This window comes from Microtus oregoni, unplaced genomic scaffold (assembly GCF_018167655.1).
Source record: "Microtus oregoni isolate MIOR12 unplaced genomic scaffold, Mior012 000001F_ref0000356, whole genome shotgun sequence".
NCBI classification, from domain to species: Eukaryota; Metazoa; Chordata; class Mammalia; order Rodentia; family Cricetidae; genus Microtus; species Microtus oregoni.
This window is the reverse complement of record NW_024543060.1, coordinates 84688842-84703476: the sequence shown is the minus strand read 5'-3', so window position 1 is coordinate 84703476 and position 14635 is coordinate 84688842. Positions and strand designations below refer to the sequence as shown.

At 47.9% G+C, this 14635-nt stretch overlaps 1 protein-coding gene across 7 annotated transcripts in view; it reads left to right on the top strand.

Annotated features, from left to right (window-relative positions):
• Positions 1-14635, top strand: part of Tmcc3 (transmembrane and coiled-coil domain family 3) — a 152263-nt gene that overhangs the window by 127638 nt on the left and 9990 nt on the right. For 4 of the 7 annotated variants that reach the window (XM_041667427.1, XM_041667418.1, XM_041667465.1 and 1 more), the window contains exon 2: positions 12332-13248. In XM_041667427.1, the coding sequence (XP_041523361.1) occupies positions 12332-13248 (917 nt within the window). Of the gene's footprint in view, positions 1-2503; positions 2616-10107; positions 10363-12331; positions 13249-14635 lie in introns of those variants that run through there. The other 3 variants (XM_041667446.1, XM_041667435.1, XM_041667474.1) reach the window with 3 other exon arrangements.

The following is a 14635-nucleotide window of genomic DNA, read 5'->3' as shown; positions in this document are numbered from 1 at the left end:
ATGGGGGGGATAATTTATACAAAGTAACACAACATGGCAGAACTTTAGCTTGAATCAAGTTGGTTCAAGTCAGAAATCTGTGCCTGAGGCTCTCGCCTATGCCACCACCTGGTCATTGACCTCTCCATAGGACACATGGCTATGGAAATCTGAGCTGCCTGGTCGCTGCGTGTGCTGTGAGTTGGCCCTGGCTGGCTGCTCCCTCTGTTTTGGAAATACAGTCAGCCCAACGATAGACTTGGGTTTTAAGATGGGTCATGATGCGGTGCTTATCTTTAAAACCACAATTCACAGTGTCTTTTATTTCTCCGTGGATCTATAAAGTGTTCCGAGAGCCCTCGCCTCCCTCTGAAACAAGCATCTCCGGTCTCTTTAATCTGCAGTACAGTGCAAGCAGGAATCCTGTGCTCGTCTGCGGCTGATGGCGAACATTTAGCGGCTGTGACAGTTGGGTTCTGAACTCAGCCGGAGGAGGAGGGAGTTCCCGTCTGGCGTTATCAGTGGCTGAAACAGAAGTAGCCTGCGTTTTTCATTATGCAAGATATCTTGGGATTTAAGCTTCCCTTGTTAATATCAGGTTGAAAGTAGATCCAGCAATTGCCTACTGTCACCGAGGACTGTCTTAAGTAAAACATTCTGTGTCCATGTATGTGCCCAGCCAGGAGGCTCAGCACAGGCACTGGCTGTCAGCAACTGTGGTAGCAGCCAGGTAGATCAGGACTGCAACCACAATTTCTGCCACTTGCCAGCTTGATAACTACACACAGGCCATGTCACTCTCTCCACCCACAAAATGAGAGTCTGAATTCTAGTCTCTTATCTGTTAGAGATACCTGGATAGATGGGTGGGTGGATTGATAAATGGATGGACAGACAGACAGACAGACAAGCATAATCTGACAGTTTAAGGGGTGAGGAGTATGGCAATGTCAAGAGGGTCAAAACACTTGCCACCAACTCTGAAGACCTGAGTTCAATCCTTTGGACCCATATGATCGGAGGAAAGAACCCATTGCTACAAGCTGCCGTCTGACTTCCACAGCGCTCTGGCATGTGCCCACACTAAATAAATAAATAGCACTAAATTGTCTTGGGCTTTTGTCTTCAAGCCTCAGATCATAGGCAAGCACTCGAGCACTGAACTTCACTCTCAGCCTTAGGATACCTGTATTTTTTAGGTCATACCCAATTGGATTATGCTTCCTAAGAATCAAGAAACTCTACGTGGCACTATTTTCAATGACAGACGGAAGTGTATGTCTTTAGGGATATGTAATAATATGTCTAGTAGTATGATATTGTCTATGTCATAACTCAAACTACTTGGGGTTTTCATCTGAAACATTTATCATTTCTTTTTGGTGATAACATTCAAAATTCTCTCTCCTAGCTTTCACAGTAGGTTTCTGCACTGTTGCTATAATTGCTGTCTGTGTAATAGAACACTGTAACTCCTTCCTCTTGTCTGGCTGTAACATTGTATCTATGAGCAGTCTCTCTCTCCCCGTTCTCTCTTCTTCTGTCCTCTTTTTTTCTAGTCCTATGAACTCGGCTTTTTCAGAATTCTATATATGAATGAACACACACATCTCATTTCCCATGTCTGGCTTATTTCACATAACACTGTTGTCTCTGGGTACATCCACATTGCTGCCACATTTGACAGTCTTCCTGGCTCATTAGATAAATTGAGGGTTTTCTAGTTAATACAAGACGGCCTCCTTATTACAAAGAGTAGATTGAATCAAAACATATAGATGTGTTCGATATAGTAGGCACCTGTGTTCTCAGCATTAATCATAATAGTACTCCAGGGAAATGCTGTTTAGGAAGGGAGAGGTCCCGCCTGACTTCATATTTTGTGCAATGTGACTCTTATTAGCATTTGGGGGCGCTAAAGAGATGGCTCAGAGATGAAGATCCATTCCCTGCTCTTGCAGAGGTCCTGAGTGTGTTCCTTACCAGCCAACCAGGCAGCTCACTGTTGCCTATAGCCCCACTTTCAGGGAGTCCGATGCCCCTGACTTCCTCGGGTTCTTGCATTCACATCTACATACCTACAGACTGACACACTTACATTCATGGAATTAAAATTAAATCTTAAAAAATATCATTGGGTAGTTGACCACCCATACACTACGAGGAGCAGAGGAGACCCATGGGAGTTGCTAGGTTCCTTCATATCTGAGCATGAACAATTCTCCAGTCCGGCTTGAAAGCCAGGTTGTCTTTCCAGCCAGGTCACACCCCCAGCCACAGGTTCTTCTTGATTTCATTGCAAGGAGCCGAACTAGTGTAAACAAGAGGACCAACTGGATGTCCCAGTTGGCCGTTTGTCAACCACTGATTCATTCCACAAACACAGAGGTTCTATTGAGGAAACAGTGTGGGCAGACAGGTGGCTCGTTAGCCAAGCCTTCTCCCCGGGGAGGCTTCCAAATGTTGAGGGAGCAAATGTTACACAAATACTTACCACACAAAGCAGGATAAACACTATAAAGAGGGCAGTTGCAAATTTGCGGTGAGGCACAACGACGGGTCTCATCAGTTCCAGCTGGTCCTGAGGGTGAGAGCGGCTTCTCGGAAGAGTCTGTGTTAGATTTGCGCCTTGGAAGGTGAGTTAGGACCTGGGACATGGGAGGCCACGCTACGCTGGAGAGCCAGCACAGAAACGGGGAAATGCATCAAGTATTCAGGGCTGGGTGCTCGTCAGATACTCAGGAATGAGATGAAGGTTAAAGCCGAGCCATTGGTGAAGATCTCAGCTCTGTGTCTTTGAGCTGTAACCACGGTTATCTGATGCCTCCCACGTTCAGACCCGTACGGTAGAGGTCGTGACGTGACGGCTGCTTATGGAGCTGTGAGGACTCAATAGGTCTGTGTCCCACCCAGCCCAGCCTTATTGCAGTGGTCATACAGAGATCTGCTCCAGGTCCCACACAATGGGAGGCTGTGCTGTGGAGTGTGGCCAAGGCAGGAAGACCCTGCACAGACCTTCAGGTCCTCGATGCTGAAGGGCTGTGGACTGGTGCTATGTTTCTGTTATTCAGAAAGTTGACTTGAGCACAGGTAGCTCCCAAGAGCTCTCACCATGCGTGTTTGGGGTAAAGGAGTCTGTGAATCAGCACTACAGGAGAAAGGGACAGGTCATAGAAGGCAGAAGTTCTACCCCAGGCCTGACCGTATTCTCTCTGCCCATTGGCTAAAAGTTGTGAAGATCAGTTCTAGACTCTTTTACAGCGGCCTCCTCAGTTCTTCCTGGGGGTGCCCGTCTAGATAGAGGAGAGCAAGGTTTCCCCACCTTCCCTTGCTCACGGGCTCCCCCTGCTGCCGGCCACAGTCCAGGACGCAGGCAGAGTGGGCGAGTCTCCAGACACCTTTGAGCCCAGGCTCAAAGTTTGAGCCCAGGGCTTTTCATTTTATTCCTTCCCTAGATTCTGAGTCAGGGAGTAAAAGCTTCAGCACTCAGTTGCTCTGGGTTTACTTCACCGTCTCCCTAGAGGACCGGCAAGCGCTTCTCTAAGGATGTCTCTGAGTGCCAGGGCCTGAGGAGGGGAGGACCAGGAACTAGGTACTCAATTCCCTTCCCAGACTTGCTTGAGCTCAAGGGACATGGGTGTCTGGAGACTCTTCCTAGAAGCAGCTGCTGCAGGTGTTGCCTGTGAGCCTGTGTGGTTTCCAAACTGTTCTTCACTGGAAACTGTGCTCTGTCTATGGTCACCGTCGCTTTCCCTGCTTGTCCTTCTAGGGACAGTCCTCTTCCTCACTCCGACATCATTCTCCTGTATGTCTAGCACACAGGAAATCTCTACCAGGTCAGACGAATTTCATCCGCGTAAATTAGTTTGTGCGAATTCAAAATGTGAGTTATGAGCCATTTTTGAAGAAATGTGTATTTTCCTGTGCATGTAATTCAAAGTAGATTAGCAGCGCGGGCTGGTAGAGGCTTAATGAGAAGATAATTATTTATAATTACAGTATCAAGTGTTTGTAAGCGCTTGAGGATGCTTGAAGAATTTGCCTTTGAGAGCCTTAAACGCTGCCTCACGCACCTTCCCCATGGTATTAGCTTGTGGCGTCTATGAAGAAGGATGGAGCTGTCGAAGGCGTGTGTCCTCCCCCTGTGGCTCCAAATGGTCCTTACCTACAGAGTGGCAGGGCCTCCCTTCTGGGCATGAGGCAGTGCAACCTTGACACTCGGGAGATTCCCCTTCCAGTGATGTCAGGGAGGGAGCCAGGTGCTGGGAGGAAATGTTTTAGTGACAGTGTTGGTGCTGGGAGGAAATGTTTTAGTGACAGTGTTGGTGCTGGGAGGAAATTGTTTTAGTGACAGTGTTGGTGCTGGGAGGAAATGTTTTAGTGACAGTGTTGGTGCTGGGAGGAAATGTTTTAGTGACAGTGTTGGTGCTGGGAGGAAATGTTTTAGTGACAGTGTTGGTGCTGGGCCCGTGGGGCCCATGCTGGACATACTGCACTTTGTTGTCAGGTGGGGACAATCAGAAGGAATATCCTTGCCCAAGCAAATTGGAAACAAACATTGGACAAAGGTACTTCCCTAAAAAAAGTGTCCTTCTGGGTGCCACATAAGGATCCTTAAGACTATTAGTTAGGGACATGTCGGGAGGGACTGGCCTTCTTCCAGAGAATGGAGATATCAGGTCTTCTGAGCAGGTGTCTGTGTGAATGCAGCCATAGGTCTCTAGGAACAGGCGACAAAAGGCTTGCCCAGACTTTTTGTTTTTGGTGATGGGGGTTGTGGTGGTTGTGGTTTTGGGTGCATTTGGCTCCATTAGCAAGAAAGCCAAGTGCAGCCAGGTAGTGGTGACACATGGCCTTTAATTCCAGCACTCGGAAGGCAGAAGCAGGTGGATCTTTGAGTTTGAGGCTAACCTGGTCTACAGAGTGAGTTCTAGGGCAGCCAGGGCTACACAAAGAAACACTGTCGCGGGGGCAGCGGGGGGGGGGGGGGGAGGACAGCAAATACTTGACGTTTATCTAGCTAAGTGTTCTAAGTTCTGTGTTCACAGCCTCAGTAGACGGTTTTCAAGTGTGTGACAAGCCAGGAGGAAGGTGACCTAGTACAGTATACATTGCTAGTGGAAGGGAGGGAGAGCTCAGAGGCCAATGCACAGGAGAGGAACCTTGCCCTCCCTCCAGGCCTGCCTTGGGTTCCCTTCCCAGATGCCAGGCCCTCAGTTGCTGGTCACATGACACTCCCAAATCCCCTTTCTCCCCACCCACCTCCATCCCTTACTGTCCTCTCTTTCCCTTATACTTCTATCCCAGTCTTTTCTCTTGGTGACCATAAATGTTTAGGTGTTGTTACCATAAAAGCAATAACCTTTTAGCCCTTATAAAAGCATTTGGCTTAAACCACGGCTCGCATTTTACGGCACGGATCCGACCTGAGGTGGGGACATGCCAGAGAGCCACACCAGGGCTCAGGAGGCCCTCTTACTGGAAGTGATAAGTGCAGAATTGGGGGTGAAGGGAGATCTTCTGACAGGATTCTCCCTGGAGCCCAGAGTCCACACAAGCCCAGGTGGCCATGTTTACAGCACCGTAGAGTTAAGTTTTCACGGCCAGCCTTGAGCATCTCATAAATCCAAGTTGAGATCCAGTTAAACCGCACATTATCCATGGGCTTCAAGAGACATATATCTTCTTGGTAAGCTCAGTGTTCTCGTAAAAGAGGGCTAGCGTGAAAGATAAGTGGACGCTTAAAAACCCTTAGCATTGTGCCTAATTCACAAGGACTTACTCAGTCCTGTTAGGGAAGCAAGCTCTAGAGGAACAAGGCTCGAACTTTCTGTTCTGGCTCCTCCCTTGGTTAGCAACATGGCCTGCTACCAACTTAACTTCTCCGTGACTGGTTCCCTGATTTGCAAAATCACCAGTAGAATCTACCTCAGAGAGCGGGGTTCATAGATAAGCTCTTGTATCTGTCACTAAGGTGACTTTGTCCTTCTTTGGCTTGAAGCAGGACAATGCTTCCTTGTCCCCAGGAGTCACAGAAGAGTGTGACTTGTGGAGCAAGTCCCTGGTGTGTGTCTCTGGGAGATGTGTAAGGAGCTAGCAGTGTACAACTCAGCAGCATCCCAGATGGGATCGGCTCCGGCAGGGCTCGGGTCCTACAGCTGACTTGAGCTGCTGGCATGAGCAAGAAATAGACCCTAAAAAAAAGAGAAGTTGGGTAAGGGAGCAACTGAGATTTTGACATTGTTGCCATGGCAAAGCCTTGCATATTCTGACTGGCACACTGTAGGAACAGCCTTCACTATAGACCGGAAATGCAGAAGTCAGCTAAGACAAGTTAAAAACAGTAAAATCACTAAGCGTGATAGGAAGCCAGGCCACGGACCCCTCCAAACTCTTAGGTTCTGACCATGCTGTCCCTTGTGGCCTGGGTGTAAACCCACACCTTCAGGTACCCTGAAATACCCATTGTTGTGGAGGTGGTTGCCTGTTGGAAGGACCTGCCCCTTTCCTTGTATGGCAAATTCAGGCTGCCTTTCTATGGGCAGAGATCTATTGCGCTTGGCCTTGGGACTCAGTAGATGGTTACTAGCTGTCTGTTGATCTGACTAGATCCCTGCAAGTTCTGAGCTTCAGGTCAGGTCCCTTAGGGATCTTATAGACCACTGTCTGTTGTTAAAACAGAATGCTGACTTACAGAGAGATTTCTTTGGTCTATGATAATGGAGGGATCAGGTCCAAATAGCACCAGCATCCTGCTGGCGAACCCCAGTGACATCACAGCATGGCAGAGGAGCAGAAGGGGAATCTGACATGTGCAGAAGGGGCCAAGAATACGGGGTGGCCTTACCTTAACCACCCACTCCCGAGTAAGAAAATGGGCGTCTGTAAAGCCAGCGTGACTGTGACTGCCTCCATGACAGCCTTCCTCTCATGGCTGTGCCACCATAGCACTGGTACATGGACCTCTGGGGACTTGTGGGACAAGTTATGTTAGCCAGAGAGGGTACACAGAGGTACACAGCCCCCTTCTCCTGCCGGCTTTGTTGCCTGGGTTCTCGGGGTGTTCCTTGCACATCTTGTTCTCTTCCTGTAGGGACCAAAGAGATAAATAAATGCACAGCAGAAAAGCACCAAGCCCTGAGCTCACTCGTAAGGACCACATTGTGCCAGGACCCGGGGTGGCCGTGAGTTACCTTGGGACACTGCAGGAGGCCTGATTGGCTTCAGAGATGACTCAGGGCAGGTTTTGACGTCTGTCCAAAGCTTAGCCTTTCCTCAGCCTTTGTTCTAGAACATTGAGGTGACAGTGGAAATGTCTCTGCGGCCGGAAGAAAACACAATTAGAAATGGTATTTCACAGGGATGCTTGGTGGTCTGCCTTTTATCCAAGTAATAACAGCCAGGTCGTTGTGGGAGAACGGAAGAGTCAGCCATCCCTTTTCAAAAACAACCTCTCTTCCTGCCAAAACAATATTACGGCTGGCTTTATTTTTTAAATGGGATAATATGGAAGAAGCATGATAAAGAATGACCCCTTGTAGCCCTGTGTTGTAAAAATAGCCATTGGTAATACAATGGTGCCTGCTTTTCCCTCACATTTTGCATAAAAGTACATTTTTAAATAATAGTGGGAAGATGACAGGAAACACTGATTGAAGACATTCTGTGTGCTGGGTTCTGAAGCTTTTTGTTAATCATTTATTCTTCACAGTGACTGGAGAACACGTGTGTGTGTGTGTGCGTGTGTGTGTGTGTGTGTGTGTGTAGAACATTGAGTGTCTTGCTCATTTATTCCCCACTGTATTCTCCTGATGCAGGCTCTTCCACTCAACCTGAAGCTAGGCTAGAAACCAGGAAGCCCCAGTCATCCCCGAGTCTCCACACTCTCCATGGCACAGGGGTTATATGTGTGTGCGCAGCTGTACCCTGCCTTTTTATGTGGGTGCTGGGGATTTGAACTCAGGTCCTCATGCTTGAACAGCAACCTTTACCCTCCCCAGCCCTTCTTGAAAGAATCTTTAAGTCCATTTCACAGAGGGGGAAGCTGAGGCAAGGAGAGTCTTTTTCAAAGGCGGTGTGGTCTGCAAGGAGAGTGCCCAGATGAAAGAGCGTGACGTCTGCCTCCAGGGCCCTCAGTCTGGACTGTGCGGCCGTTACCGGCTTTGATTTGCTGTGTGCTATATTTCCTCAAATTATACGGCATTTACTCTGGTGTCTACCCCCCCCCCCATTCTACAGATCTACAGATTGGGTAATAGAGCATGTAGCTAGTAAATCAGTGCCGGGAAAAACCCGCATTCCCTCGTGCATGCAGTCCGTATCCATGCTGACTGCTGGTGGGCTGGGAACCTCTGACCTCCTCCCTCAGCCTGATTCTGAAAGCAGGTTGCACCATCCCCTGCCAGTTCCAGGATAAGCAATCCAGGGAGGGCTCAGCCGTCTTCCTTGTCTTCCTCACGCATACGGCCTTGTCTCAGTTGACACCCAGGAAACCTGTGGGCATTGAGTGTCGAAAACCAGCTTCGACAAAACTCATAACGTTCCAGGGTAGGAGCATGAGGACTGTACTAAGCAAAAGGAACAGAGACATGGGAGAAATGAGAGACAGAAACACAGAACAGCATTGGAAGGGATGTTCAGTGAAAACTGAATTCTTCGTTTATTCTTCCACATGCTTAAGACGTCACTCCAAACGGGGAGGGAGGAGGCGACAGATATCATTAACATGACACAGGGAATAGATTTGAATTCTCTGACCCTTTGTCCAGGTGGAGCAGATTCTCTACACCCAAAATACTAATTAACCACACCCGAGGTCAGAATATCTCGTTTGTGGCCACACCTGTTGACAACAACTTTGAGAGAGCAAAAATAAGCTCAAACTCTCTGACCTCCAGTCAAGGTAGAACAAGACTCACACCCGTGTGTGTCCCGAAAATTGAGCAATGTATACCTGGCCCTCAATTATCTCTGCAATGGTCAGGCTTTATATAAGAGATCAAAACGTGCACCCCCAAACAGTTGTGCCACTCTGCAAGTGTTTCAAACTGAGATTTGCTGGCAGGCAGTAAGACTGACTGACTTGAGCTTTAAGTGTTGTTGGCTTTCCCCAACCCAGAGTCTTGAGGGCCTGCCAAGCATTGTTGAGACTTTAAAGTAAGGCAGAAGTCAGTTGGCCTCCTGGGGGTAAACATGGCTCTGTAGATAAGGTTGCCCCAGACCTGTAGTCTTTAAGAGAACTAGGCCCATCGCCTTGGGACTACCTCCGTGACTGACTGACCCAGAGGTGTGGAGAGCTGACAAAAGATGAGCTGGTTCAGTAAGATCAGTAAGAAAGACTTACGGATGCGTTTTCCCAGGTAAACCATCTAACGTTTCTCTTCAGACATAGTGGGCGAATTCTCAAAAGAAGAATGTCACTTGTCTTTTAGATACTTATATAACTTAATGCAATCTTATCTGTGAATTCTAGGACAAGAGCAAGTGCCTAGGAGTCATAAACAGGGTTAGGCAAAAAAAAAGAAAAAAAAAGGCAAGAATGTTGTGTAAATAGGCCAAACCATTGGACACTTGGTGGATTACCCTGGAGGGAAAAACCATGTAGCTGTGGTTGACAGGGCCTGGAAGTGCTTCTTCTCTGCTTTAAACTCAATGCGGTTGCAGGGCACAGCATGTTCACATTGTCAATGTTCGTCGTACTTTACATACCAGCATCTTTCCCGGGTGTAAGTTATACGTCATTTAAAGACTGGAAGGAAGTTATACTTTGTTCAAAGGCTGGAAGTCCTCATTTGGATTTGCGTATATCGTCGCTCAGGGCTACTCAGGTTTCTTTTTAGTTGAATCTGTCTGGAACAATCTGGGTACTTGGCTCTACCTGGAATTGCCAGGGCTGCATGGCCAGAACACCTGAGGCTGTGTTTTTTATTCTATGAATCGATGTCTTGAATGACTTCGGTGTAGACGCCTTGAAATAGAGAATGATGTCACCTTTAGCTGATCAGTTGTTGACAACCCTTTGTGAATAAAGGAAGTGCTGGCCAAGGCTGGGTACAGCTGTGACATCATCTCTCCAGTTTCACCCTCCGGCCGATGGCTGGTGGTTAAAGTACAGGGATGAGCAATAAGGACAGGATTAAGTAGGACCACGCGATAAAAGGGCAATAAGAAGGCTCGCAGAAAGAAACGGCTTCTACCAGCACTGAGGAAGCTTGGGGAAAGAGGCATCTGAGGGGCTGTCAGAAGCACAGTAGGATCTTGATAAGAAGAAGATGAGTAGCAGACGCTGTGAGAAAGTCTGTAGGATGCTCATATTCTCCACTCACTGCCGATTGGCTCCCTTAGGATAAATGGCACCCTTCCAAAGCAACCGAGGTTTGAAAGGTGAGCTGGGGCCTCGCACCGACGGGGGTGGGGGGGTGGGGGGATGTGGTTTCGATTGGGAGGTCTGAGGAGGTTACAATCAGTCTGTTATCTCCTGCAAAATTCACTTCCCGGCCTCATGGCTGCACAGCCCCATGAATTGCCCTGTGTGTCTAGGTTCAGTGTGTTTTTGTTGTTCTCTTGTGGACCCTTGGCTGTTCCAATTCAGTTATGAGCCACGGTTACACAGCTTCTGTGAGCTCGCTGTGACCACCCTTCTGAGACCCGAGGATGGCTGGGTACCTGACACTCCTTCCTAACTAACCAAAGCCACAGTTCCTCTGTCCACTTCTTACAAGCATCTTGTTTTCGAGTCCTACAGTGGTTTGGCATTCACGTCCTTCCAGCCTGACTGGCGTGATCCTTTATGATCCTCTTTCCACCAGAGGAAGCAACGTGAAAGGGTCCGTTTCATGGCAACCGTGTGTAGGAAGAGAGGTCAAGAGAGAAAGAACACTAGCAAACTTGTGCAGGTTTTGTAGGAGGCCTCCCTGCTCACCTTTGCCTGTTGGCAGAATCGCTTCCTCCTGATAAGGCACTGGGCAGGATTTGGGATGGTGGCAAAGATTTCATACTCAGTGTTGAAACAGACACTGTGAGGTCTGCCTGTTTAACTCCTTACTAACCTTTTGCTACTAGCTTACTGGTCCCTTCACAGTGTGGGCAGGGGTAACTTCCGCCAGCTATTGCCTTACCTCCTGTTGGGTACCATCAAGATATTATTCTTATCACGGGGATATTAATGCAACATCTGAGATGTTCCTGTTTAGATACTATGATTGGAGTTTCTGTTCAGACTCTGCAGTGGCTTGTTTTTCGTCCTCTGAGGACAGTATCAGAGTAATAAGGTTTGAGGCAGCTTGGATGCAAACCCTGGCTCTACAGCACTCGGTTTCTACGTGTGTGTGTGTGTGTGTGTGTGTGTGTGTGTGTGTGTGTGTGGCTTTCGCATGATCCTTGGTAATAATGATCAAACAAGATAATCCCTACGGGAACATCAGCAAACTTAGCGCACTGTCTGGTTTCGACCTTCCCTCTTAGACCACAAACATCTAACCCCGACCAAGGTGCCCAGTGCTCCTTCATAGTCTTTGTCTGGACAGCCTTCGAGTGTAAAAGCAATGCCATGTTAGCTTTGTGTTATCACAGTGCTTCTCAGCCTGGGGGTCGCATATGAGACAGCCTTCTTAGCAGATATTTATATTAGGATCCATAACAGTAGCAAAATTGCAGTTACGAGGCAGCAACAAAATAATTTTATGGTTGTGAGTCACCACGACGTGAGGAACTGTGTTAAAGGGCCGCAGCCTTAGGAAGGTTGAGAGCTGCTATACTATCATCATCTGCTCACTTGTTTTAATCGCTGGGGTTGTACTTTGGAGTTATTTGTCCCCATATAGAGATGCTGGTATATTATTCAGTTATCAAAGTTAATCATGCACCATTCAGTTCTGTCACATTGGCTTAGTGGTTCTATTAGAAAAATAATTTTCTTGATGGATGTATCTGCTTAAGTTTTTTGTTGTTGTTGTTGTTCTTCTTCTTCTTTCTTTTTTCCCGTCTGGCTAAATGACTGGGTTCTGAATTAGAAGCCTTGCCCGTAGTTAAGTACACTGTGAGGAGCAAGCCTCCCACATACATGGGTTTTCTACCCTGGAAACCGACAGCTACCACATACAGATGGCAAATCAGATACACTGGAGGTGGGGCTTCACATCTAAGCTTTGTACAGCACACCGAAACTGAGGAAGGGATTGGGCTGACCTACCTTTGGAAGCTTGGGAGGGTAGCACGGAGTGTCCATCCTGCGGCACAAGCACTTGGACAGTCTAGGACTTCACGTGTGTGCCATGTGTGTGTGAACCAGTTCTGTCACACGGAATGCCGCCTCTGCTTCAGGTGTCAATGTGTTTCTCCCCTGTTCCTTCAGGTAGAACGCCATGACATGAATACCCTCAGCCTCCCGCTGAACATCCGCCGAGGGGGCTCAGACACCAACCTCAACTTTGACGTCCCAGATGGTATCCTGGACTTCCACAAGGTCAAACTCAGCGCCGACAGCCTGAAACAAAAGATCCTAAAGGTGACGGAGCAGATCAAAATCGAGCAGACATCCCGCGATGGAAACGTTGCCGAGTACCTAAAACTCGTCAGCAGCGCGGACAAGCAGCAGGCCGGGCGGATCAAGCAGGTCTTCGAAAAGAAGAACCAGAAGTCGGCCCACTCGATTGCCCAGCTGCAGAAGAAGTTGGAGCAGTACCACAGAAAGCTGAGGGAGATTGAACAGAACGGGGCCTCTCGCAGCTCAAAGGAGATTTCTAAGGACAGCCTGAAGGAGATACACCACTCCCTGAAGGATGCCCACGTGAAATCTCGAACTGCTCCCCACTGCCTGGAAAGCAGTAAGTCGAGCATGCCGGGGGTATCCCTCACGCCCCCCGTGTTTGTCTTCAATAAGTCCAGAGAGTTTGCCAACTTGATCCGGAATAAGTTTGGCAGTGCGGACAACATCGCTCACTTGAAAAATTCCCTGGAGGAGTTCAGGCCCGAGGCCAGCACCAGGGCCTATGGAGGCAGCGCTACCATCGTGAACAAACCCAAGTACGGCAGTGACGATGAGTGTTCTAGCGGCACGTCAGGCTCGGCAGACAGCAATGGGAACCAGTCCTTCGGTCCCGGTGGGGCCAGCACACTGGACAGCCAGGGGAAGCTGGCCATGATCCTAGAGGCGCTGAGGGAGATCAAAGACACTCAAACCCAGCTGGCAGAGGACATTGAGGCGTTGAAGGTGCAGTTTAAGAGAGAGTATGGCTTCATCTCTCAGACTCTGCAAGAGGAGAGATACAGGTACGTAGCTCAGAGTGTTCCATTGGGATTCCTTTCACAAACGTGAGTTACTAGCCAGGGAGGCTGTCTGCTTCAAAGTCGTGCGCTAATGAATGTGTTTGCAATAAATAGAGATGTGGGTGCAGAGACATTTAAAAATTGATAATCCTTTCCATCCTTCATAACTCTTAAGTTCCATAATTTCTGGCTCATGGCTGACAGTTAGAGGAAGACATTATATGTGTGGGTCTCTTAAAACACCATCAGCCAAGCTGTGACTCACGTGCATATTAAGACATTGATTCATCAGGCATCTGTGATGGTCTTAATTGCGCTAGAGACTTGATTCCCTCCGTAATGCCAGTCAAGTGAATCTGTTTCAGTGGACAATGAGGTAGGTTTTCATTTGGTGTGTCAGTTTCAAATATCCGTATTTTGTTCACTAAACTTATGTTTTAGCCTTGCACGGATTGGAGGGGTGGTTCAGTGGGTAAATGGCTTTGCTTGCCATGTGAGAGTGAAGACGTAAGTCCAGATAGGTGGCACCCATGTAGAAAGTGAACTTGGCAGTGCAGGTCTGTAACCCCAGCACTGGGGGCTGTAGAGACAGGCAGACAGCGCAGGTCTGTAACCCCAGCACTGGGCAAGAGTGGGCACATAGAGACAGCACAGACAGCGCAGGTCTGTAACCCCAGCACTGCAGGCCGTAGAGACAGACAGATTCCTGGAACTTGCTGGCTGGCCAGCCTAGCCAGGTTCAGTGAGAGGCCCGATCTCAGCAAATAAAGTCAAGAACAACTAAGGAAAACACCTGGCTTCAACCTCTGGCCTCTATACACACCCACAGCACAGATATAAAAATGTACACACACACACACACACACACACACGTATGCGTGCACAAACATTTTACTGTGAATGAGAGGCTCTCCAACACCATCTTGAAATTAATCCAAACCTTTTGGGGTCTCTCATCTGCTTGTGAAAGTATGTGTTTTGTAGGCTGGCATTTATATGTACACTGCTTCTTAATAAAGAGTGTAGATAATCAAATATGAGATTATTTGCCCCATTTTGCTCATGAAAAGATCCTCCCAAAGTACCTCAGTCAAAATGGGCTAACATCTAAGAATATGAAATAGATTGTGAATGTTTGTTAATACTGTAACAGTTAAGTTGTAAATCTAATTTACACACTGTTTTACACTTGATGTGTAACTTTATGTCATACTTTAGAATGTGGCTCTTTTCTCTTTCTCATGAAACTTGATTGTGATGCCAAGATTTGAACCCAGGGCCTCGTGTATCTTAAGTGTGTGCTGTACCACTGAGACGTCTCACCAGCCCTGAAACCATTTTTTAATTGTACATCTGTATCTTTGATTTCAGCATGTTCATTGCACAAGAA